The 24,950-nt window shown below is 44.8% G+C and overlaps 2 protein-coding genes across 2 annotated transcripts in view; both read left to right on the top strand.

Moving 5' to 3' along the window:
* Positions 1-1,877: 1,877 nt before the first annotated feature.
* On the top strand, positions 1,878-23,205 carry CPA2 (carboxypeptidase A2). Its single transcript, XM_012474052.2, has 11 exons — positions 1,878-2,010; positions 3,989-4,070; positions 4,734-4,868; positions 5,751-5,846; positions 8,449-8,550; positions 10,529-10,627; positions 12,283-12,393; positions 13,471-13,561; positions 15,102-15,301; positions 17,766-17,850; positions 22,968-23,205. Exons 1-11 carry the CDS (start codon positions 1,946-1,948, stop codon positions 23,153-23,155), a joined length of 1,254 nt encoding a protein of 417 aa, XP_012329475.1. The 5' UTR covers positions 1,878-1,945; the 3' UTR covers positions 23,156-23,205.
* CPA4 (carboxypeptidase A4) overlaps positions 17,778-24,950 on the top strand; it is a 40,947-nt gene continuing 33,774 nt past the window's right edge. Inside the window, exon 1 of the mRNA XM_064373504.1 lies at positions 17,778-17,850. The gene's annotated coding sequence lies outside the window, so the exon portion shown is untranslated. The remainder of the gene's footprint in view (positions 17,851-24,950) is intronic.

The following is a 24,950-nucleotide window of genomic DNA, read 5'->3' as shown; positions in this document are numbered from 1 at the left end:
GGCAGATCCTGCCTGCCCAAAGGCTCAGCTCAAACTCCATTTTTTCCCAGAAGCTTTTATTGATTCTCCAAGTACATGCTTTCAATTTATTGAACTACTGTTTATTTGATAGCTGCTGGTGACATGAGTATGAATTATAGCCTCTGCCTCTTGGTTTCTGTCTTCTCTCTGACTCCCAAGAGAGTGAAAAACCAAGTTAATCCAGTCATTCTTGAAATCACAAACACTGTGTACATACCTTTCCCCTTCAAGCAGGTATTTGAGAATGCAAACCCAGAGATTTAAAGTGTGTGCAGATAAATTTGACACACAGAGGACAGATGAAAATTTCCTCGCTGCTGGTTGTGGTTGAGTCTTTCCAGGTGTTAGGCCTCCAAGTTCAGGCCTGGCCATTTTAGCCTTGGTGACCTGCACATACACCTCTGAATGGTCCCCAGAAGCCAGAAAGTCTGAAGTAAACACAAGTAACCAGCTGGCCATGGAAAGAAGTGAAACAACTTGTTCCTGCCTCAACTAATTGCTCTCCCCCTGCAACCTGCAACCTGCAACCTGCAACTTGCAACTATTGTTCCTGCTCAGCCTTGTGGAATTTCCCCCCTGGACATTGGGTTTCTCAAGACCCCCACCCCCGTAACTATGTGATTTATCATATCCTCCCCTCTGCTTGCAGCCGATACCCCCACCCTTACGATCATGCCTGTTTGTAACTGATTACCCCTACCCTTGTGACCATGCATCCGTAATGTCCTTCTCCTCCCTAAAATAGCTTACCACCTTCAACTGACCACTTGTCCCAACCTATAAAACCAACTCCTATCCCATCGCCCTCTGCTGATGCCCTTTTTGGGCACCATCACCTGCACCCAGGTGAATAAACAACCATGTTACTCACACAAAGTCTGTCTGGGGACTCTCTTCATTCAGCACGTGCATTTTAACAGTAGGGTTAATATAATGTATATGAACAACTAAAATTAAATAAACTATGGTTTCTAAAAAAAGCAGGTGTATTTTCTTCTTATGGAATGAAGAACAAAGTCAGATTAATGTAGATCTATGTTTATGAACAAGAAAAGATCACCTTTGTTTAAAGAACAGTATATGCAATGTGGTCTAATTTGGTTTAAGAAAAAATCTCTAAAGCAGAGAAAGAAATTTGGAAATATGTATGCCAAATGGTTTTCTTTGGATAGAAGAATTACTGATGATTAAAGAAAACACTTCCTTTTAATTCATACTTTTTATAACAAGCAATTTCATTGTTGCTTGTTATAGGAAATGTCATCAGAAAGACATTGTCATTTTGGGAAAAAGCACAGAAAGAGGGACATCAATTTGGTGTAAATGCAGATGGATCACTTTCGAGACAGTGCAAAATTGAATATTAAAAGCCCTTCTGTTTTGTTTTAATATAGGGTGAGGATTGGAATGGGCCACATCTACAGGGACACTCAGCAGATGTGGACTGAGTGATTGCAGTGTTTCAAGGTAAACATTATAAAAACAAACAAATGAACAAACTAATGGAATGTGATAGACAGGATGCCTGAGTAATTACTATAAATGCTCTGGCCTTTTTTTTTTAGTTAGAGACCCAGAAAAGACTTTAACCTCTAGGTCTATTAATCTGGCTTCTATCACAGGGCAGAGTTAGTGGCATTTTATGTTCTCAATCATAACTATATTGCCCTTGGTATGCTGTAGCAATTTTGTTCTCTTTCCGTCAAAGTTTGTTATTTTATCCTAGGAATGGAAAATGCACAAATTGGTGATATCACACAGGTGGGTGTTTACAACCTTGACAATTTCACACGCAGGTGGGAATTTTCTCACGTGGGAATTCACTTGAGTTCGCAAAGGGCCAGCAGATTGCCCTCAGCTGCCGTCCCTATAAATAAAGTTCAGGAAGGACTCTGAATTCTGGACTCCAGGAAAACCCGTGGCCATGAGGTTGATCCTGTTTTTTGGTGCCCTTTTTGGGCATATCTACTGTCGAGAAACATTTGTGGGGTAAGTTATGCTTTCTGGTGCTTCTTTACATTTTACTCGCCTGATAGATGGAAGCTCTCATTTGATTGTTACAGAATAAATGGGTATACACGTTCAGTGTTTTCAGAGAAGTTCTCAGATTTGGGGATAGGTTGATAGTGGGAAAAATAGGAGTGGATGATCAAAAAAGAGATGAATGACACTTAAAGGAATGGACAAAAGTGAAACCTGAACACACACCCTATTTCTCTCTGTCCTCATTCATTTTTCCCTCCAGTGATCAGACCATACGGATGATAGACATCAGGGAAAAATACAGCTGTGTGGCCATTTGTTTTAGGCAATTCGGTGGGTGTCAAGGCTACTCTCCCACCTTCTCCTGCCCTTTTGGGCTTTACCATCCACGTTAGCCCTTGTCCCCTACCACCCCCAACCCCCATCTTTAGATTCAGCATCTAGGTAGTGGAACCTCATGAAGTGGAAAGGCCAGGGCTGTAGACTTCAGCTCAATTCCTCCTCTCCCAGCTTGGGAGGACTCATCTTTACTCCGAAGTACTTCGCTCCATGACTCTATGAAGGGCTTTAGGCAGCATTTTTTGAAGAGCATTCCAGAGAACTAACAAAGCAGTCAAATAAATTTGGTCCTAAAAAGCCACTGGCCAAATAAATGTTGAAATCAGAGGGTTAAACAAACTATAGGATTTCTGGGAGCTTTGACTAAATCAGTGTACAATATAAATCTATAAGAGGGGATCTAGGTTGCAGCATATACTTTTTTATTTTTTAATCATCAACTACCCCCCGCCCCAGACTCACTCTTTCTTTCTCTCCTTTCTTCATTCCTTTCTTCTTTTTCTCCTTTCTTTCTTTTCTTTCTCTCTTTCTCTTTCTTTCCTTCCTTCCTTCTTCTTTCCTTTTTTCTTTCTTTCTCTGAGTAACTCAAAGAACTACTATTCTTTAGAACACACACCAAGAAATATGAGCCTATTGTATTACTTTTCTCAGTGCCTTCCCATTTTAAAGGAGGACTCCTGGGAGTCCATGCATTAACCAAAAGTAATGAGACTTGAATGGAAGAATTTTCAGACCATTTGTGGCAGATGAGCCTCAAAGAGCTCACATTCCATCACTTCTGTATTCCACCAGAGTTCACGGGAAATTGCAGGGGGCTTGGTTTCTGAAGACCCAGATTCTGGTCCCTGTACATGGCTCATTGTACTGATTCCTTCCCCAGTGCACAAACAGATGGGGCAGTGACTTAGGAAGTCTGCTTACTTGGAGAAGGGGAACCTCTGTCCCCAAGGAAACTCTTCCTAAAGATATACGCTTGATTGTTTTGAGATTTCTCTTTTCTGTTCATCCTTTATTCCCTATTAAGGGGCTGTGTGTGTGTGTGTGTGTGTAAAGAGAGGCACGCCATAATTTGTCAAGGTCCCAACTATCCCTGGCCATGCCCTACATTGGACCACATGAATGGGGTCTGGGGATAGAACCTTGATACGTTTTCAGTTGACAAAAACAAAAAACAAAGAAAACTCCCAAAACCATTAAAAAAAAAAACAAACCTTAGGTCTACCCACATATGAATTGTTTTCTCTTACAAGCACCAAGTTAATTATTCCACTTTTGAAAAAACTTACTTTTGAACAACAGGAACAGGCAAGTTTTAAAAGCCAACACTTCATGAGCAGCAGGTGTTATTTTACAAATACTCATTAGCTAAAGGAAAGGTAACTTTAATGGCAAGCTTCCTGCTAGGAGCAGGTACACCTCTTAATTATTATTTAGATAACATTTCCTGGGAGGAAATAACGCCATTCTATCACCTTCTCATTCTGGAGATGTGGGTTAGTATACTATTGATTAGTTTCTGGATTGTCACAGAGATTATTGACTTTTGCATTAATCTGTTACACACAGAGACTAACAGGAGCAGAAAGTAACAGGAAACTGTCCAGGTTTTGCTTTTGAGGTCACATTTGTGGTTAATTTTCTTTAGAGACCAAGTTCTTGAGATTGTACCAAGCAATGAAGAACAAATTAAAGATCTGCTGCAATTGGAGGCTCAAGAACATCTCCAGGTATTTGATCTAGTGGGAGTTTCTGTTCCCAAAATGAATACAGTTAAACTTGATTGAGATCTAATTTGGACTGTGTTTTGACTCCCCTGACATAGTGTGAAATGCTAACTTGCGCAGCTGGGATTCTGAAAACCTGGGCTCTAGTCCCAACTACATGACATTGGACAAGTCACCTACCTTCCCTGTGTCTAATTTTCTCACTCAGAGTAGTGGCAATATATAGACCGTTCTTCTATCTCTCAGGTGTATCGTAGGAATGAAAAGAGACATCAATTGTGAAAGTTACTATCAAAAATTAAACACCTTTAGTGCATATTTCCCTTGTAAAATAATTTATAGCATTTATATCCTATTATTAGATGAATTGGATCACTGGAATCCCAGCTTAAAAAAAAAAACCTGCCATCGTTTTAATAATCTTTTCCTTCTGCCAGTTTTAAAACTTAGCCATGGGGGCAGGGGAAACAATGCAATGCATTTGCTGACACGTGGATATTTAAAAACCCTTGTTGCAATATCACAGCGATTCCACAATGGTTCTGAACTTGTGGGCTCAAGATAAAATGGATGCAAATTGATTTCTTGAAATGTATCAATGCTGAACTGTCTATTCCCCAGAATAGTCCCATTCATTGCCTTGGCTTGGACTTTTATCCCTTTCAGCTTGACTTTTGGAAATCACCCACCACCCCAGGGGAGACAGCCCACGTCCGAGTTCCCTTCGTCAGCGTCCAGGCAGTCAAAGTGTTCTTGGAGTCCCTGGGAATCGCCTATTCTATCATGATTGAAGATGTTCAGGTAATTATGCCACAGACTTGCCTTCCCGAGGCTTGCTGGGCCACATGAACGTCAATTCAGTTCCATCCTCTTTTATGCCTGAGTACTCTCTGCAAGGAAGGGACCTGAGGGTGCCACCAGGACCTTCCAGCAGTCTGGGCTCCCCTTGCAAGGTGCGTAGGAGAGCACTGTCTTTCTCCCTTTTGCATTTGGCACATGCGGAATATGGTAACAAAGAATTTAAGGGAAGGGGCAAAAGAGAGGCTACAGCATGAAATATAAAGTGCAAACTAAAGGGTGTTAGGCAAAAGAAGGAAAAGAAGGAGTCCTGCTCTGTCTCCCAGGCTGGAGCGCAGTGGCACCATCTAGGCTCACTGCAACCTCCGCTTCCTGGGCTCAAGCGATTCTCCAGCCTCAGCCTCTCCAGTAGCTGGGACTACAGGCATGCACTACCACACCCAGCTAATTTTTGTATTTTTAGGAGAGGCGGGGTTTCGCCATGTTGCCCAGGCTGATATTGAACTCCTGGCCTCAAGTGATCCATCTGCCTTGGCCTCCCAAATTGCTGGGATTATAGGAGTGAGCCACTGTGCCTGGACTGATTTAGTTTTTATTTAGAGGTTAACTCAGGCCCTGAGCTCCCAGAAAGGTAGGATGAGCCATAAGATCGTGCCTGCAAACCCACCCTGGTATACTGGCAGCATCTGGCTGGTAGGAAGTCCCATTAATGCTCCATCCTCTTTCATAGTGGGGTCAGAATAAGGGAAAGTCATGATTTCAAGGCCTACAGGGCAAGAAGAGGAAAGCTTGGTATTGGGAACCCGAGTGTTACCCTTTCCTTCACAACTACAGACTGAAATGCATTGATATAAACCAATCACAGATAGAATTGTTTTATCTTAGGTCCTGTTGGACAAAGAGAATGAAGAAATGCTCTTTAACCAGAGAAGAGAACGGAGTGGCACCTTCGATTTTGGGGCCTATCATACCCTGGAAGAGGTAGGTGTTTCAAAATGAACATCACAGAAACGGGCCATTCTCTAGTGACAAAGCTTATACTTCCATGTGGAAGTATCTTTTAATTTAATGGCCTAGAAATTATTCCCCTACTATTTTCTAACTTCTCCAAGTTTCCCTAGGATTTCACAGCCAGTACCAATGTCGCTGGCTTCACACTTACTCCTGCTTAATGTAGGACCTGAAGTCCACTTGCCCATCTCAACAGCCACCCACTGTGGAGTGTCTAAAGGGAACTCACAAGTAGCCTCCTCAGGATGCTGCTCTTGCCCTAAGTCCCCTTGCTAACTTCTGACCTGTGCTGCCCACAAAGCCAGGTAAGCCATCATGGCTACCGAGGATGATGCAATCAGGGCACAAAGCCAGGTGAGAGCTGTGCTTCCAGGCTGCCACTGATGATGGAATCAGGGACCACCGTGACGCCTCTGACTTCTGTCCAAGTGTTACTGGTGGAGGGTGTCCAGGTTCTTGGTGTCTTGAATGAAGAATTAGACAAAACGCACAAATAAAACAAGGAAGGAATGAAGCCACAAAAGCGATTTTTATCAAAAACAAAAGTACACTCCACAGGGTGGGAGCAGCCAGAGAATAGGGGCCCAAGAGCCCATTACAGAATTTTCTGGGATTTAAATACCCAGTAGAGCTTGCCCATTGGTTACTTGGTGTACACCCTATGTAAATGAAGTAGTAGCCTTCAAGCAGTCTGATTGGTTGCAGTAAGTGGCTAATCAGAGGCTGAAGTGAAGTTACAAAGTTATACTCCTAAGTAAATAAAGACTTGGCTTGCAACCAGCCTGCATGTTGCTGGAGGGGACCAGTCAGAGGTACTTGGTGCTTCGAATTTTTCATTTGCCCAGTCGAAAGAGGGGGTGGCACAAAGGGAGCAGCCTCTGGTCCTTTTGTTACATGGGCATGGAAAGTTGGGGTTTTCTTTTTCACTTAGTTCTAGGGAGTCAGGCTGAATTGACCTTAGGTTCCCTGCCTCCAGACCCTATTCTTTTTTTTTTTTTTAATTTGTGAGACAGAGTTTTTCTCTTGTTGCCCAGGCTTGAGTGCAATGGCTCTATCTCCGCTCACTGCAACCTCTGCCTCCTGGGTTCAAGTGATTCTCCTGCCTCAGCCTCCAGAGTAGCTGGGATCATAGGCGCCCGTCACCACGCCCAGCCAATTTTGCGTGTTTTTAGTAGAGACGGGGTTTCACTATATTGGCCAGGCTGGTCTCAAACTCCTGACCTCATGCAACCCACCCACCTCGGCCTCCCAAAGTGCTGGGATTACAGGTGTGAGCCACCACTCCCCGCTTCAGACCCTATTCTTCTGCCTCACAGGGATGTTCTCTCTAAGACCTCATGGCAGCAAAGCCTCATGGAGTCTCTGCTGTCTTTCCTGGGCTTTGTTGTTTCTGTGGAGGCCACCCTCTCCTGCATCTGCTGCTCCATGCTGCTTGGAGACCTTTGGGCCGTGCTGCATTTACCTCTGTGACACAGCTCTTCTCCAGGCCCACGGGAATCTATCCGTGCTAACTGACTTAGGAGTCGTGGAATGGAAAGGGGCCGGAGAGAATGGTGATTGTAGGGTTAAGGGGTGGCATGGGGAGTAGGAAAGAGCCAGGGAAGAGGTATCTAGTAGGTACCAAGTCTCCGAGTAGGCAATATTTAAATGCAAAAAGCTTTAAACATTTTTTTCTCCTAGTTTATTTGATGGGAAAACCTGATTTGACCTAAACTCATTTGGGAGCAAAATCTGACCTGAACTGTCTCACTGCTCATTTGTTTCACTGCCAGAAATATTAATGTGCTTGAAGACGGAGCAATGTCCCATGTGTAATACATAATGTATACTTCCTATTACCGTTCTAAAATTCTCCCCTGGAAAAAAGATTTTACTTGAAATATATATAGCCTCAAGGGTTTCAGATAGGGGACTGTGGACCAGCACAAGAGAATAAGGAAGAAAAGGAAGTAGAGTAAACAAGATGCTCTCCCTCTCCCCCAGACGAACTGATGTCTGTCTCCCACGGAGTGCAAATACTGGCAGCAGCTGGAGGGACTGTCTTCCTCCTGCTAGCTCTCCAAACGCGCCTGGACACGTCTCAGTCCCAGCAAGGGACACAGCTGGGACTCCTCATGCACAAAATTTCAATCAGCCTTGAAAATAGGAGCTGGAGTAGCCGGTGGTTTTAGTGCGTCTGCGGCAAAAACCCCATTGTTCCCAGGCCTGACTTAGCCTGGAGACATTTTGTAGCGCTCCCCTCTACATCCGTTTTGGGGTCCAGGGGGCACTACTATTTTTGTTCCTCTGCTAGCAAGGGTGAGAAACCCCACCTCAGTGCTGGGGTCGCCAAAAGCCACAAGTACGCCAGGGGAAGTGTGCCATTTTGCTTTGCACAAAACTGCAAAGAGCTGGCTGGGCTGCAGCCCCCGCAGACGCGGACTCAGCAGCACTAAGCTGGGATCCAAACCCTCAGGAGGCGCTGCCCTCTCCGCTGTGTCCCAAGGAAATGGGGAAAATCGCCAGGGTATCAGATCTCATGCATCAGATGGTTCACTCGCAAATGTCTATTTATTCACTTGAAACATTTCAGATTTCCCAAGAAATGGATAACCTCGTGGCTGAGCACCCTGGGCTAGTGAGCAAAGTGAATATTGGCTCTTCTTTTGAGAACCGGCCGATGAACGTGCTCAAGGTACACTGGGCAGGGGCGGTTCTTCCTCTCAATGTTTCTAGAATCCCCCTCCTCCCAGGCTGGCCGGCAGTCCCAGCTCGAGCTACAGAGCTGCTCCTTTTTATTATTTATTATTATTTTTTCTTTTCTTCCTAACCGGTCCTTGCTGGTTTTGAGCATCCACTCCCCCACCCCCGCCCCCTTCTCTTTCTTTCTCTCTGTTCCTGCGCAAGCTGACGCAGGTCTGCAGGAGTGAATTAATGCTTGCGTACTAGGAGATGCGCTCCCGGGGAACCGGGACGAACGCGCCAATAGGAGCCGAGGAAGGGGGAGGTGCGGGCCCGGGGAGGTCGGGGGTTGAGGTCTGTAATTCGTCAAGGTGGGAGTTCTCTGCCTCCCCTTCTTCTCTTTTTTTTTCTTTCCTCTTTAAACACACACACACTGACACACACACACCCCAGTTAAAAAAGAAAAAGCCCTAATTGCCTAAGCTGCATTTTTTCTTTTCTTCTTCTTTTTTTTTTGTTTGTTTTTTAAAGAAGAGTTCTCGTAGTATGCAGAAGGATGATGGACAACTAAACCCTAAACCGCAAAGACAAATGCCCTGAACGAAGGTCTTTTGAAAAAGGATATAGCTGAAAAACGGGTAGGGTTTTACGCCATCTCGTAATCTCTGACAGTCTTTGTGCACATAATTTCAAGCTTTGCACTTTGCCTTAAAAACAGTGAAAATATTCCCCCAGATTTCCTAGAAAGAGTTTGTTAAGAGAAAAAAAAATCAAAAAGAGGTAATGTCACAACTCCTTGCTAAATTTGGAAACGTTATGGCTGGGAACCAACTGACTAACCGGGACAGATGGATTTCTCCAGAGCGTTTTTCCCCAAGCGTTTTTCCCAAAGCAAGCCTGAGAGGAGTGATTTGCCTGCTTTATGCCACTGGGATACATTTGCTAATGTTTAACTCACTTCTTTCTTTTTATTTCCTCTACCCCCTCCCCCCAGTTGGGTCAGAACACCCCAGATTCTCTTCCACTTTGGGCCTCCCTGGCTTTCCCTTTTCCTGGGTGGTTTGGCGGTGGAGGATGTTGTGTTTTTGAAAGTTCCCTGCTTTTTACATTTGAGCTCTTTAGAGGAAAAGACACAAAACCTTTTTAACTAAAACTCCTAGAACCCATGAACTGTAATTTTTAGCAAGGATTTGCATTTCTCATTTACCTTATCTGCTGTGTTTAGAACGCTGCACAGAGATAGAAGTTGATGGTGCAAAAATAATCTTTTCCTCCCCATTTACTGATCCAATTGGCAAAGCCACTGTTTCAAGTAAAACGAAGTCACTTAGATCATAAAATTAAAACTCTGGAAAGTACCTCCAGAGAGGCTTGCTATCCTGTTTTTATGAAGGTCTCAGAAGGTTATCACAAGCATTCTTATGACAAAACAGTATTATTGCATACATTTGGGATATAGAGAAACGGAAGAAACAGAAAAGAAAAAAATCGTCATAATTCTAATTCCACAACTGTGTGATCATACTTATTAACAATCCGTTGTATATTTTTCTACTTCTTTCTCTGTTTTATTTTTTCTTTTCGCTTTTCCTCCTCTCCTTTCCCTTTTTTCTCATGTGTGTACATAAATGAACTAGTTTCTTTAAAAATAAAAATGAAATCCTGTAATCCATTTTTTTCCCCAATTTTCAGCATATGAAAATAATTTCATGTCATTACATTATCTACAAGGATTTTTTTACAAACATCGGAGGAGAAGTAGTCTATACCCCTCAGCCTGCATTTACTCTTGCATTCAAAGAAGGGGACAAAAGAAAATTCTCCTTAAATGAGAAGAGTTAGTTGACATCATCACTGTGTGTATTTCCTTCTCTGTCAATTACATCAAGAACAGAAAGAGGGACCAAGAAGGATGGTCTGGGGTACAGAGGAGGCGACTGGGTGCCATGGCGCCGGTGGAGCCGTTCACATTGCCACACTTGTTTTTGCAGTTCAGCACGGGAGGAGACAAGCCAGCGATCTGGCTGGATGCCGGGATCCATGCTCGAGAGTGGGTTACACAAGCTACTGCAGTGTGGACAGCAAATAAGGTCATTTTGCCTAACATTCCTCGCTTATTTTGCCTTTCTGGGGTCAGGCCCACCGAGACCCACGACAGTCCCAGTGGTCTCGATGGCTGGCGCTCTCAGCCAAAGCCCTTCTCTTGTCACACGGGCTGGCAACAAACCCGTGTAGCCTTTTTTGGTATTGCCCCATCCAGCACCCCAGTACCCTCCCCTTGGGCAGGGCTCTGTGTGCTCTGTTAAAAGGCACCACGATGTGATGATGGCTGTTGAGTGAGGGGCGGGGGAAGACTCAGTGAGCTAAAGAGATCAAACGGGTGGCGAGGGAGGACCCTTGGGAGCCAGATTTCAGCATAAGAACTGACTAGAGAAAAATCTCTTTGCTGCCTGGAACCCTGAGGGCTGAGGCGTGATGTGCTGGAAATTTATAAAATCATGAAAGGGGCTCAGCTGGAAAATACAAACAGGTGCAGGAAGAGTTTACTCTAACCCACAGATCCAAGGGTGTTTGGGTTGTTGTGAAGTTTTCCCAAATTTGATTTTGAAGGTAGGGTATAGTAAGACCTCTCTTCCACAAGTTTATTGGCATTAGAGTCGGGACATAGGGCTGGGTGTGACCTAGTCTGGTATTTCTTAAGTAATTCAAAAATGACATGCTATAAATCAGAATGTTAATTCATGAGCAGAGGAAATCAATCCACATCAAATCATTCAAGCATGTGCAACCACGTGCATACCGACTGATACATTTTTCCCTTCAATTAAAATGCGGTTACCTTTAGGGTATTATGAAATGGATATTTAACAGTTGAATAATAATGCTTTAGGATGGCTGAGCACAGGAAATGAATAAATTTTAATCCAGCAGAAACTTCAACTCAACTGGAGTTGATGGCAAGTAAAAGTGTAATTCCCCAAATGGAATTTAACTGGTTCTCTGTGTCTTTAACAATGTCTCTAAATATTTAAGTAATCGTTGGTTATGAGTTCTTTTGGAAAGTTACCCCATGTAGGGATTAAGGAATACCAAACAAAATTTCTTTGTTGTATAGGTCCACATAAGTAACATATATCATTGCCAGCTATTGCAAAATTAATAGGAAGAATGCTATTGCTTTTGAGAAAGAGTAGATACATGATATCTAATTTTTCTCAATAGAAGTAAATTATTCTGATCAGAAATAAAAGTATAGACGCTAGCATAGTCAACACATTAGCATTGCCAGCAGCCGGACTACAGGGTGCATGGAAGACTTTCCTTGACCGGAAGTGATCCCTGGTTCACATCCAGAAAAGACACACTACCTTACTATTCTGTCTCGTGTTCCCCACAAAAGGGGAGTGTCTGGCCAGGCACAGTGGCTCATACCTGTAATCCCAACACTTTGGGAGGCTGAGGCGAACAGATCACAAGGTCAGGAGTTTGAGACTAGCCTGACCAACATGATGAAACCCCGTCTCTACTAAAAATACAAAAATTAGCCTGGCATAGTGGCACATGCCTGTAATCCCAGCTACTTAGGAGGCTGAGGCAGGATAATTACTTGAACCCAGAAGGCAGAGGCTGCAGTGAGCTGAGATCATGCCATTGCACTCCAGCCTAGGCGACAGAGTGAGACTCTGTCTCAACAAAAAAAGGGGTGTGTGTGTGTGAGGTTGACATGTATGTTGTTTTTGCTCAGATTGCCTCTGATTATGGAAAGGACCCATCCATCACTTCCATTCTGGACACCCTGGATATCTTCCTACTGCCAGTCACAAACCCTGATGGATACGTGTTCTCTCAAACCAAAGTAAGCCTGGATTTTTTCCCCTTTTTCAGCAAGGACCTAAGGAGATGCGTAGGAACTTTAAAAGCAAAATAAAAGTCATGATTCATTTCTTGATTTACTCTAAATGGAATGCCTAATTTCTCAGTAGTGGCCCAGAAATGAGGGATACAGAAGTGCTTATAATCACATTTTATTCCAACACATGACGTCTTTACTTGTTGCCTCAGCCAGAGCTCATTTCAGCTGTTAGGCTGGGCTATTAGAGCTCAGTGTTCAGCGTGAGTCACCTAGGAGATTTGTTCCAATTATCTCTGCGTTTTTTGTGATAGGATTGATAGAAGAGAGGAGGCGGATGTTACCTGCTGACAGTCAGATTGCAGTAGGATTTAGGTGGGCAGTACAGTGCATCTAGCATTTTACTTCCAATCTGTGGAAGAAATCCTCCCTAATATCACTAAAAAGAGTTACGTAGTTTTTTTTCTTTCCTTTAAAATCTCATTACAATACACTATTGTAGCAACCATGACCCCACATATGTTCAAAATGAATGAGAGCTTCAAGTTTATTTTTAGAGATAGCTAATAACTACCATAGCATTTTCAAAGAAACTCATACTAATACTAGTACTCATCCCATGAGACAGTGTGTGAATCAAGGGTTCCACAGTCAAGCCTAGGAAACACCACCCACCATATCCGTTTCTTAGAGGTTCGCAGAAAACAAGACGTTAACCATCTTTGGAAGTTCTGAAGTAAGTTTACCAAGTTCGCCCCGTATTTTCCGCAGAGTGTCATTGCAGAACTCTCTTCTGCTTTTTGTTGTTGCTCTTGTTGGCCTTGGACAGAACTAGGGTTCCATGGCACGTGTTTGGCAGGCGTTTGTTTGAGGAGATGGGGGCGTCTTCATGTCTCCCTTTGGCGAGATGGCAGAGAAACTCCCAGCAGAACCTGTGTGAGGACTGTCCACCACCTCCCCAAGCCAAGGGAAACGAGTGTCCCAGAGAACCAGGGAAACGGACAGAATTCTAAAGGAACCTTCTGATCAGGCTGAGTGACCTTCTTTCTTTTTTCCCTGTGATTTTTGGGTGGGATCTGAAAGAATCGTATGTGGCGGAAGACCCGGTCTAAGGTATCTGGCAGCCTCTGCGTTGGTGTGGATCCTAACCGGAACTGGGATGCAGGTTTTGGAGGTGAGCGGGGGACTTGCCCCCAGGGATGGTCAGCCCGTGGTCTGGCCCATAAGTGGGGTTCAAATGGCTCTGCCGTGCGTCAGCCGGCTAAGCCTATTCAGGATTTAAGCCATTTAAAAATCTCTTTGAAAAACACTTAACTAAATTCCCTTCAGAGGAGCACAGTGCTGTCTGTCACAGAGCTCTGAGAGCATTTAATATATTTTGTCTCACATCTTGGTTTTCCCACAAGCTGTCGCCCGGTAAGCCTCCTGAGCAGCCGGAGCAATACTTCGCGCAATGGCGGGAGGACTCTGGAAGGCCGGAGCCCACCACTAGAGGGGGTTAAGATCTATTCTGGGGAGAAGCATTACATCATCTATGGATGCTTCGAGAAGGAAAACTAAAAAGCAGTACACACAGGATGAAGAAACTGACTTCCAAAATAGATTAAAAAATAAGATGTGAGCTTGCCGCCCTGACTCTGTGACAGCTCTTATGTTTTGGAGTTCCGTGGCAGGCCAGTTAGGGGCTTCTTTATGCCTTCAGCATAGAAAGGAAATAAGGCAACTCCTTATTTTTCAGTAACCATAAAATTAAATTTCTCCCCCCCTCACTAGGCTACGGTAAGAGTGAGGTCAGGAGCTGTGTCTTTTTCACTGTAGTATTCCTAACACCTAGCACAGTGTCTGCAATTCGGAAGGCAATCACTACATATTTGTAAGGCAAATTAATTAATTAGAGTTGTGGAACTCAGACAGGACACTCTAGAGAACTGCTACAGGATATGGATGAGTGGCAACTTCATTCATTGCTTTTACAATTCTTCTTAGTGTAAGGGAAAAAATAAAGCACAATACTGAGCAATTCCCCACAGTTCAATGTCAGTCTCCCCCCAAATATTATTTTCATTAATTTTAAAAGAAGGTGATGTTTTGTCTGTATCACACAGGGAGCCTAGGGAATCTAACCCCTACTCATCCCCTGGAGGTTTCTCTAGCAGTGAGAGCCCCGGCCAGGCCTACAGTGGACCCATTTCAGTGGTCCTGAGCCACTCTAGTTGCTGAGACAATCAAGGCCAAAGGTAGCCTTGCTGTTAAATCTAGTCATGATTTCCTCACTGCAGAAAGGGTGTCAGAGGTTCCTTGCATTTGTGGCTTTGTGCCTTGGAAGTACAGATGCATAGAATCTTCTACTTTTGGACTATAAGAATTGGATGAGATCCCAGAAAATGAATTTGCTAAACTCCCACCCAATGCAGGAATTCCATCTATAATATTAAATCTAGTTTTTCTTCCAACAACTCCTATAGAGAGGAGATGATCTAATTAGATAGCTCTTTCTACTGTATAGAGGAACCATATTTTTTGAAAAAGAGATGTGTCCAGAATCACTTCAGTTAGGCTTTCTGACTATAACCTTTGGAAGAGATTTGATCTAACACAAAGACAATCTTGCCCTGACTTCCAGAGGAAAAAATTAGTGATGCGTGGTGACCTCTTCCTTACAGTGTCTTCTTAGCGCACCCTGTCCTCACTGGGCTACTTCTGCATCTCCCCAGGATCTGGAGCCAGCAGCAACCCTTGCTCTGATTCATACCATGGACCCAGTGCCAACTCTGAAGTTGAAGTGAAATCCATAGTGGACTTCATCAAGAATCATGGAAAAGTCAAGGCCTTCATTACCCTCCACAGCTATTCCCAGCTGCTGATGTTCCCCTATGGGTACAAATGTACCAAGTCAGATGACTTTAATGAGCTGGTGAGTTTCTGAAACTTAATTTCAGCCCAGCAACAAACATCCATCATGGGGACAAGTCAGTTTCAGGCATGAAGTCATGCCCTGAGGTGGAGGTGTACCATTCCAACGATAAATGAGACATAAATTCAACCACTGAGAAGATTATGATGCAGCCAAAGGTTTAAATGACTGGTTATGAACTTTCCTAAATTAAGTTTCTTTGGGAAATAGAATTCATGAAATGAAATAATTGTTACCTTAATCTAGATAAGCAGGAGCCTGGTTTGATCATAAATTCCCAGAACATGCTTTCTGTTGCATGGCGAGGGGTGGGTGGGAGAAATCTTGGGTTTGGATATGAGGCTCTTGGATTGGTAGTTACATGCTCTAAGCTAAGCAATTCTGCTTCTCAGCAACTTGCCTTATACTTTCCTGGGGCCTTTGGCTCTATGATCTACCATGACGATGTACTGACGTATGACATTGGAGGTAAAACACTCACTTCCCTAACTTGATACATTCTGTCATTCTTCCTGTTTCAGGAACAAGCCAGTTGGCCCCAGCCTTAGGTCAGATGGTGATATCTCAGGAGGCTGTTCACAATTGAGCAAGCGCTATCCCCAGCTGAAAAGAATGTGCAGATATTTCCAATTTGGCTTTTAGGCTTGGCTTGTGAAACCCATGCGCTAGAGATAAGCCCAGAATTGGGACTTTTTTGTCAATTTACCTTCAATTAGATTATTGTCAGCAGCCCCATGCAGAAATAGACTAAATTATTCCAATTCAAGTGTGCCTTTCATCTCGTCAGTTAGATTTGAGCTCCGTGAGGTTTTGATGGTGAGTATTACCATTCAAGGTCATATCGGGAAAAAGAATGTTCTAAAATGTTCTTTTTGTAGACCGAGATGACCTTAAATTATCTAAACCTGGTGGTCAAACCGCTAGCAGATAGTTATCTAGCCTGTGATTAGATGGCTTCTTGCCTTCAAGGAAGCATCTTCCGTGTTGGGGAAGGTTGTTAGTTAGGTTGTTAGTGTTCTTCTTTATAGAGAGCCAAAACCTCTGTACAGTTTTCACCCATCAGCCCTAGTTTAGCATCTGGCTCTACTGAGGAAGTTTATTTCCCTTTGAGAGGTGAATCCACTACTTGCCTGAAGACCACCAGCCTGCTTTTCCTAGCTCCTATTCCTTCTAAATAATCTCAGTTCCTTCAGGCATTCATATGATGGGCTCAAGTTCCCTTAGTATTCTGGCTGCTGTTTTCTGAATATGCTTTGGTTTGTCTGTGTTCTTTAAGGGTATTGTCTTCATCTGTTTGCATTGCTGTAAAGAAATACCTAAGACTGGGTAATTTATTAAGGAAAACGTTTTACTGGGATTATGATTCCACTGGCTGGAAGACTGGGCATCTGGTGAGATCTTCAGGCTGCTTCCCACTCACGGATGTGAGCTGGCGTGTGCAGAGATCACACAGTGAGAGAGGAAGCAAGAGAGAGAGTGGGGAGGTGCCGGACTCTTTCTAACAACCAGCTTTTGAGGGAACTAATAGAGCAAGAACCCACTCCTAATTGCGAGGACGGCACCAAGCCATTCGTGAGGGATCCGCCCCCATGATCGAAACACCTCCCATTAGGCTTCACCGCCAATATTGGGGATCAGATTTCAACATGAGGCTTGAGGGGAATAAACATCCAAACTATAGCAGGTAGCTCCCGGAAGTGAATGTGAAACGTGTGTTGTGGGTTACCCAGCACAGGGCAGAGTGTGAGCGTAACTACCCTCAGCCAGACCGTGCACTTCTGCAAATTCAGTTGAGGATCACATTAGTTTTTTGGCAGTAGCCCTGTGATGTTGACTCATGTTGGGCTCATTGACAAGAGTAACCCCCACGCTCTCCGAGGATTCTACCAAGCCAGGTTTCCCCCATCTGGTAATTGTACAGTTGTTTTCCTGGACCCAAGTTCAAGACCTTATATTTATCCCTGACAAGGACAGTAAAGCCTCAATCAGTCAAAATTGGAACCCTCAAATAATGGAAAATATTTTTCTGGGCTCTACTTCTTGGAAAAAGAGACAGCCACAGGGAAATAAGCCAATGTAGGGATCTAGTAAAAGAAAAGTCAACTTCCCACGTTTGTCCTGGGGTCAGTCCACGTTCTCTTTAGCACCCTTAAATCTACCCTATTTCTATCCACATCCCTGAACAAGGAGAACTGGTGGCAAGATAATGAATCCTTGAGTGTTGCAAACACCAGGATGTTCAAATAGGCAACGAGGACCTTCATGTTGTATCTTCAAAGCCAACAGAAGTGAACTTGTGCTTACTTCTTAGTGAAAATGATTGAAATAAAAAGGGTATTGTGTCATCATCTCAAGTAACTAGACAGTCTGGTTAACCAGAGCATTCTATGTTCTGCTTTTGGGCAACTGATCTCCCAAGAGACAAGTGTTATCTTCCTAACTTTCTTTGATTCTCTTACTCTAGAATGAAGTGGCCCAAAAGGCTGCTCAGTCTCTGACAAACTTGCATGGCACCAAGTACAAAGTGGGACCAATCTGCTCTGTCATCTGTAAGTATCTAATGTGCTGGACGTTTTTATGAATGACCCACTAAGATGGCAGGCACCATGTGGGTTTAGGTCTTCATTCATGGAACCCAGTCTCCCCCAGTTTCCCTCAGGGAATCTGTCTCCTCCATGAGATACTTACTGTGTGATGGCCAGAACAAAGAACTCCCTAAGTACGTGTTTTCTGCCCTCTCCTGTGCTTGTTCAGATCCTTATAGCTCATTCTCATTCTGTAGATTTTCTTTGTCTAAAAATGAGCCTTTATCAAGACCTTGCTCTTTTTTTTTCTTTTGAGATGGAGTCTAGCTCTGTCCCCAGGCTGGAGTGCAGTGGCGTGATCTTGGCTCACTGCAACCTCCACCTCCTGGATTCAAGCAGTCCTGTCTCAGCCTCCCAAGTAGCTGGGACTACAGGCATGCACCACCATGCTCGGCTAATTTTTGTATTTTTAATAGAGATGGGGTTTAACCATTTTGGTCAGGCTGGTCTCAAACTCCTGACCTCAGGTGATCCACCCGCCTCAGCCTCCCAAAATGCTGGGATTAGAGATGTGAGCCGCTGCACCTGGCCTAAGAACTGGCTCTTTTATTATCGTCCCTTTCCTGGCTAAGAAGGGCTCATACCCTGAGAATTCCATGGACTGTGGGGACAGAATGGGCGTGACTCTGGAAGAGGACCCAGGTGGTTCAGTGGATAGACTCTGTTGCAGCCATGTGTTCATGCAGAGTATGTGGAGAGGGAGGAGGAGAAGTCAGGAATAGAGGCAGTGTGAGGACTAAGTCTGGGGAGCCTGCCATCAGACTTTCTAGGCCCCCTTCTTCCCCAGTGGATTGAGGTTAAAACAAGAAACTACTGCAGTGCTTTGGGAAATCTCAGTGCATCCTTGTGCAGGTTCTGAATCCCTCAAAGGAATGGTCCCTTCTTTATGGACAAAGCTGGAAACTCAGGACCACACAGTTCCATGCCCCGGAATTCCCTAGTGCTCTGATGCCCAAGGATCCTTTGGAAACCAGTGCCTTTAATAGGCACCCATTCTGGATTTTTTTTGAGATGGGGTTTTGCTCTGTCACCTGGGCTGGAGTGCAGTAGCGCCATCTTGGCTTACTGCAATCTCTGTCTCCCAGGTTCAAGCAAATCTTGTGTCTCAGCCTCTGGAGTAGCTGGAATTACAGGTGCCTAACACCACACTTGGCTAATTTTTTTTTTTTTTTTTTTTTTTTTTGGTGTATGTGTGTGTTTTTAGTAGAGATGGGATTCACTGCATTGGCCAGGCTGGTCTCGAACTCCTGACCTCAAGTGATCTGCCTGCCTCTGCCTCCCAAAGTACTGGGATTCCAAACGTGAGCTACCACGCCCGGCCACCCATTCTGTTTAACAGACTTTAAAATTAAGCATCTGTTATATGTTAAGAATTATACCAAGCACTGGAGACATAATGTGCCCACAAAGAACTCTTTAATAAAAGAGATGAACAGAAAGGCAAATGCACTTTTGTATGATGTGTGCAATAGGAGGCTATACATGGTACAGAAGTTGTGGAAAGTTGAGGGGATTTGATAGAAGCGGAGTCAGGAAAAACTTCATGTAGGAAGAGGGTAGGGTTGTAAAGACTGAGCAGACTGATCACCAGGTAGCTAGAGAAGGGGAAAAAGGATGGGGCATTCTCATGGTCAGCAGCATATGCAAAGGCGTAGAAGTGTAAAATTGCGTGATGGGTTCTGGGAGCTACAAGGAGGTTGAGATTGCTGAAATGAAAGAGGGAGAGAAAGGAGTTGGGGGAGTTCAGGGTTTTGTGTGCCATGATAAGGAGCTTAGGTCCACCCAGAGGATTCTGAAAGCCCCTTGGAGGTGGGGGGTGGGATTCAGCAGGACAGTGAGGGAACCGAGGCATTGTGTTTAGCTAAAACATAGCGGTTGTGTGGAGGATGGAGTGATGAGGGACTGCAGTGGGGACATCCCATAGGAAGAGGAGGCAGAGTTCAGGTGAGAGATGATGGCCCAAACTACAGCAGGGCCAGTGACGATGGAGTGGATTTGGGAGGTAAAGTCAAGAAGCTTTGTCATTTACTGGATGGGGAGAGATCCTCACTGAAAGTCATTCAGTGGTGCCACTCACTGAAGGAGAAGTCCAGGGAGGTGAAAGAGGGGTGAGGTTGCAAAGATAGTGGTTCAGTCGTGCACATATTGAGACTGAGCTCCTTGTAGGGTATTCACATGGAGATGGTCTGTAAGCTTTGGACTACACGCTCTGGGATTCTGTGGAGAGAGAGATTTGGCAAGAGTTGGCATAAAGCGGGTGGTTGGACCGGTAGAGCCGGGAGAACATTTGGAGTGAGAGGAGCTGTGGGCAGAGCAGGGAGCAAGGTGTTAGGCAGCAGAAGGGGTTAGCACGAGGGCAAGGCAGAAAGGCAGAGAAGCCTGGATGTCAGAATCCAAGGGAGCAGCAATTATTAAACTGGAGGCAGCGGCCAACAACGGTGAAGGCCATGCAAAGTCAACAAAGATAAGGGCGGAACTTTTTCTGTTGAATTTTCATCAATAGTTTGTTGGTGACCTCAACCCGGAGCAGTTTCAGAAGAGTGGATAAGGGAAGGAGAGCAGAATGGAAGGAAGGCTTTTTTCTTTTTGAGATAAGAGATAGATTTATTGACTGTGGGAAAGAACAAACAAAGAGGGGGAGGTGGAAGATAGAGGAGAGAAGAGATGACCAGGGAAGTGGAGTTTCAGAGCTGGGCACGGGAGGACAAACACAGGCGGGCAGGAGTTGTGGCTCAGGATGGAATGAGAGGAGTCTGACTTTGGAAGTGTTGTGGACATGGGTATAGCTACAGCCATAGGAAGGGTGATGGTGGGAATCCGCGGGAATCCACCCGTGTTAGTCATGGTTTTCTTTTCTTTCTTTCTTTCTTTTTTTTCTTTCTTTTTTTTTTTTTGAGACTGGAGTCTCACTCTATCACCTAGCCTGGAGTGCAGTGGGTGCAATCTCAGCCCACTGCAACCTCTGCCTCCCGGGTTCAAGTGATTCTCCTGCCTCAGCCTCCCGAGTAGCTGGGATTACAGGCACGCACCACCACACCCAGCTAAATTTCTGTATTTTTAGTAGAGATGGGGTTTCACCTTGTTGGCCAGGATGGTCTCAGTCTCCTGACCTTGTGATCCACCCGCCTCCGCCTCCCAAAGTGCTGGGATTATAGGCTTGAGCCATCGCGCTCGACCTTGTTTGTGTTTTGAGATGTTGCCCAGAAGTTGTTCTTTGAATTCTTTCTCAGAGAAGCATAGGGGAAAAAACCCACAGAGCTTGGATACAGAGTCCTGGGTCTGAGTTACGGCACTGCCACTTTGGAACCAAGTAGCCATGGTCCAGTCACTTATTCTCCCTGGTTTCTTCATCTGTGAAATAGGTTGTTGAGAGGCTCAGAAGATACTATGTGGAATACAAGTGTTCCCTAATTCTAGAGCACTATATACACGTTGATTGCTAGTTTCCTGGTGAATGCCCTCCCACAGATAACTCTGATCTTTAATGTGGCCTAACTTTTTTGATCAGATCCTGGTCATTTATTGATGATAGTTAAAGTCATAACTGACATTTATTGAATGCCTGTTCTACATACATTATCCTAGCTTCTTCCCTTAATATCTCTGTTTTTATTTTATTTTATTTACTTTTTAGAGACAGAGTCTCACTCTGCTGCCCAGGCTGGATACAGTGGCCTGATCACGGCTCACTGCAGCCTAGACCTTCTGGGCTCCAGCAGCCCTCCCGCCTCAGCCTCCTGAGTAGCTGGGACTGCAGACATGCGCCACCACACCCAGCTCTTTTTAAAAAAAAAATTTTTTTTGTAGAGACAGGGTCTCACTATGTTGCCCAGGCTGGTCTCAAACTCCTGGGCTCAAGTGATCCTCCTGCCTTGGTCCCCAAAGTGTTGGCAGAGAGCCACAATGCCCTGCTACGTAATCTCTTAATCTCAGTTTCCTCATCTGGAAAATGGGAATAATGCTAGTACCTACCTAGAGATTCATGAACCAGTTTAACGTAGTGCCTAACACATTAGGTACGCGGCCAACTAGCGTCATCACAACCATTATACCATTTAATTCTCACTGCCCCGTGAAACAAGTAGTAATATCATCCCCGTGTGGCAGGTGAAGCATCTGGAAATAAATGACTTGCTTTAGGTCACCCAGATAACGATTTTTAGGGTTGGGATTCTGTCTGAAGCCAGTATTCTGTCTACAGTGGACCTCTTAATGTGATTGGCTGTGTCATGTAGCCACACCAAAAGGTATGAGTTGGTAATTTTGGTCCAGGGAAGATTCAGTTCAAATCAGCAACCATTTAGAATTTATTTTTTACCAGGCACTCATTTCCAAGCTGCTCTGCTGCGTGAAGGTAAAGACAAAAGTCATGGGAGTTGACGATATTAATTCACAATATTAATCTCTAGCCCTACTCTTTTGTGGAACAACCTCCCTAGTCTTTCCAGCCCCATTCTTAGGGACTAGGTGGCTTCCACCATCCGCGCCCCAGTCAAGTCCTCATGTGACCTCCAACTGCCCTTCCTGGGAGGGGCCTCAGGGGCGGTCCATTGCTCGGCTCTTGTGAGTCATGACTGACTTATAGGCTAATGCCATCTTCCTTCATCATCTGTCACATCAGCGGCCACACAGATCTCAGGTGCACATTACTGTGTTGGCTGCAGAGCCTGCTCCACCCTTAATGCTGAAGGTGCCCTGAGGGTAGGGACCAAATCTCTTACTGCATTTTTAATCCCTCTACTCCCACTAGGGCAAACCATGTCTGTGCCTTCTAAAGAAGGAAGTGGTGTCGCCTACGTAAGGTGGACAAGATGCCACGTAGGATGGCGTGGGTAAAGCCAGAGGCTCCTAAGAGCACCGAAGGAAGGCTCAGTTCAGTGTCCGCTGAATAACACCTCTTGCTTTTCAAACTATTCTTGTATTTTTTCATAAACGTGACCCTCTACTAAACTCTCCCGCTCTTATAGTTCACACCTAGAGGCCTGCCTTAACTATGATAGTAGAATTTAATATAGAGGTTCCATTGCTGTGAAGGCTAGTGGGAGTCGCATAACCAAACTTGATTCTCATTTGCCCTTCAGACCAAGCCAGTGGAGGAAGCATTGACTGGTCCTATGATTATGGCATCAAGTACTCATTTGCCTTTGAACTGAGAGACACAGGGAGCCACGGCTTCCTCTTGCCAGCCAATCAGATCCTGCCCACGGCCGAGGAGACCTGGCTTGGCTTGAAGTCAATCATGGAGCATGTGCGAGACCACCCCTATTAGGCCCCTGGCAAATAAACAGGAGCCATTAAAATCTCTTTGGTCTGAAGCAAGTTGGGTTGTGTTGTTCATTTTTCTAAGCCTGATCTGGGAGCACCGTTTCTCTGGTTTCTGCTGCCCTCAAACACAGCAAGTCATGGCATTGTACCCCTTTGTCTTTTTAAAGATCCATCCTGAGGCCAGCTGTGGTGGCTTGGACCTGAAATCCCAGCACTTTGGGAGGCTGAGGTGGGAAGATTGAACCCAGGAATTTGAGATCAGCCTGGTCCACATGGGGAGACCCCATCTCTAAAAATAATAAAATTAAAAAAAATCCATTCTGAGCAGAGTGCTCCCAACATCATTTGACAGTTTTTTATTGTGTTAAATTACACATAAAACTGGCCGGAGGTGGTGGTTCACTCCTGTAATCCCAGCACTTTGGGAGGCCAAGGCGGAAGGGTCACCTGAGGTTGGTTTGAGACCAGCCTGACCAACATGGAGAAACCCTGTCTCTATGAAAAATACCAAAAATTAGCCAGGCCTGGTGGTGCATGTCTGTAATCCCAACTTGGGAGGCTGAGGCAGGAGAATCGCTTGAACCCGGGAAGCAGAGGTTGTGGTGAGCCGAGATCACGCCATTGCACTCCAGCCTGGGCAACAAGAATGAAACTCTATTGAAAAAAAAAAATGATACATAAAAATTACCATTTTGATCATTTTTAAGAGTGCATTTCAGTGGCATGAAGTACATTCACAATGTTATGCCATCCCATCATCCATCTCCAGAACTTTCCAATCATCCCAAACTGAAACTCTTCCCATTAAACCATAACTCCCATTCGTCTTGCCCTTCAGCCCCTGGCAACTACTAGCTATTTTCTGTCTCTATGAATTTGCCTATTCTAGGTACTTCATATAAGTGGAATTATATAGTATTTGCCCTTTTGTGTCTAGCTCTGTTGCCCAGGCTGCAGTGCAGTGGCACAATCTCAGCTTACTGCAACCTCCACCTCCTTGGTTCAAGTGATTCTCCTGCCTCAGCCTCCTGAGTAGCTGGAATTACAGGCACATGCCTCCACTCCCAGCTAAATTTTGTATTTTTAGTAGAGATGGGGTTTCAGCATGTTCGCCAGGATGGTCTCAATCTCCTGACCTTGTGATCCACCCGCCTCGGCCTCCCAAAGTGCTGGAATGACAGGCATGAGCGACCGCATCTGGCCGTGTCTAGCATTTTTTTTTTTACTTAGCATAATGTTTTCAAGGTTCTTCTGTGGTGTAGCATGTGTCAGCCCCTCCATCTTCATAGTGTAGCTTTTTAGGGCTAACAGTGGACTTTCGAGTTCATTTATTTAATAAATACTAATTGAGCAGCTGCACTGTGCCAGGCCTTGTGCCAGGTGCTATACCTGCTTCCATTGTTGCCTTTGGTTTTTCCTTTCCTGGTGTGCTGCTTTATGAAGACTGGCGGGGCAGGGCATGGCGGTGACTCAGGCCCGTGATCGCAGCACTTTGGGAAACTGAGGTTGGAGGATCTCTTGGGGCCAGGAGTATGAGTCTAGCCTGGGCAACACAGTGAGACCCCGTCTCTACAAAAAAAAAAAAAAAAAAAAAGCTTGTCATGGTGGCAAACACCTGCAGTCCCAGCTACTTGGGAGGCTAAGGTGGGAGGATCACTTGAGCCCAAGAGTTTGAGACTGCAGTGAGCTCTGACCACACCACTGTACTCCAGCCTGGTCAATGGAGTAAGACCCTGTCTCAGAAAAACAAACATGAAAAATACTGATGGGGACCCAAGCCAATGACATCCCTTCTTCCT

This window comes from Aotus nancymaae, unplaced genomic scaffold (assembly GCF_030222135.1).
Source record: "Aotus nancymaae isolate 86718 unplaced genomic scaffold, 86718_ANA_hifiasm-v0.15.2.pri h1tg000002l, whole genome shotgun sequence".
Taxonomy (NCBI): Eukaryota; Metazoa; Chordata; class Mammalia; order Primates; family Aotidae; genus Aotus; species Aotus nancymaae.
This window is presented reverse-complemented; position numbering and strand designations above follow the sequence as displayed.

Excerpts from the sequence above, each read along its gene's own strand:
- CPA2 (XM_012474052.2), top strand. The coding sequence starts at position 1,946 with ATGAGGTTGATCCTGTTTTTTGGTGCCCTTTTTGGGCATATCTACTGT. Across the intron at positions 4,869-5,750 it reads TCATGATTGAAGATGTTCAG|GTCCTGTTGGACAAAGAGAA; the intron begins GTAATTATGCCA and ends GTTTTATCTTAG. Across the intron at positions 10,628-12,282 it reads CAGTGTGGACAGCAAATAAG|ATTGCCTCTGATTATGGAAA; the intron begins GTCATTTTGCCT and ends GTTTTTGCTCAG.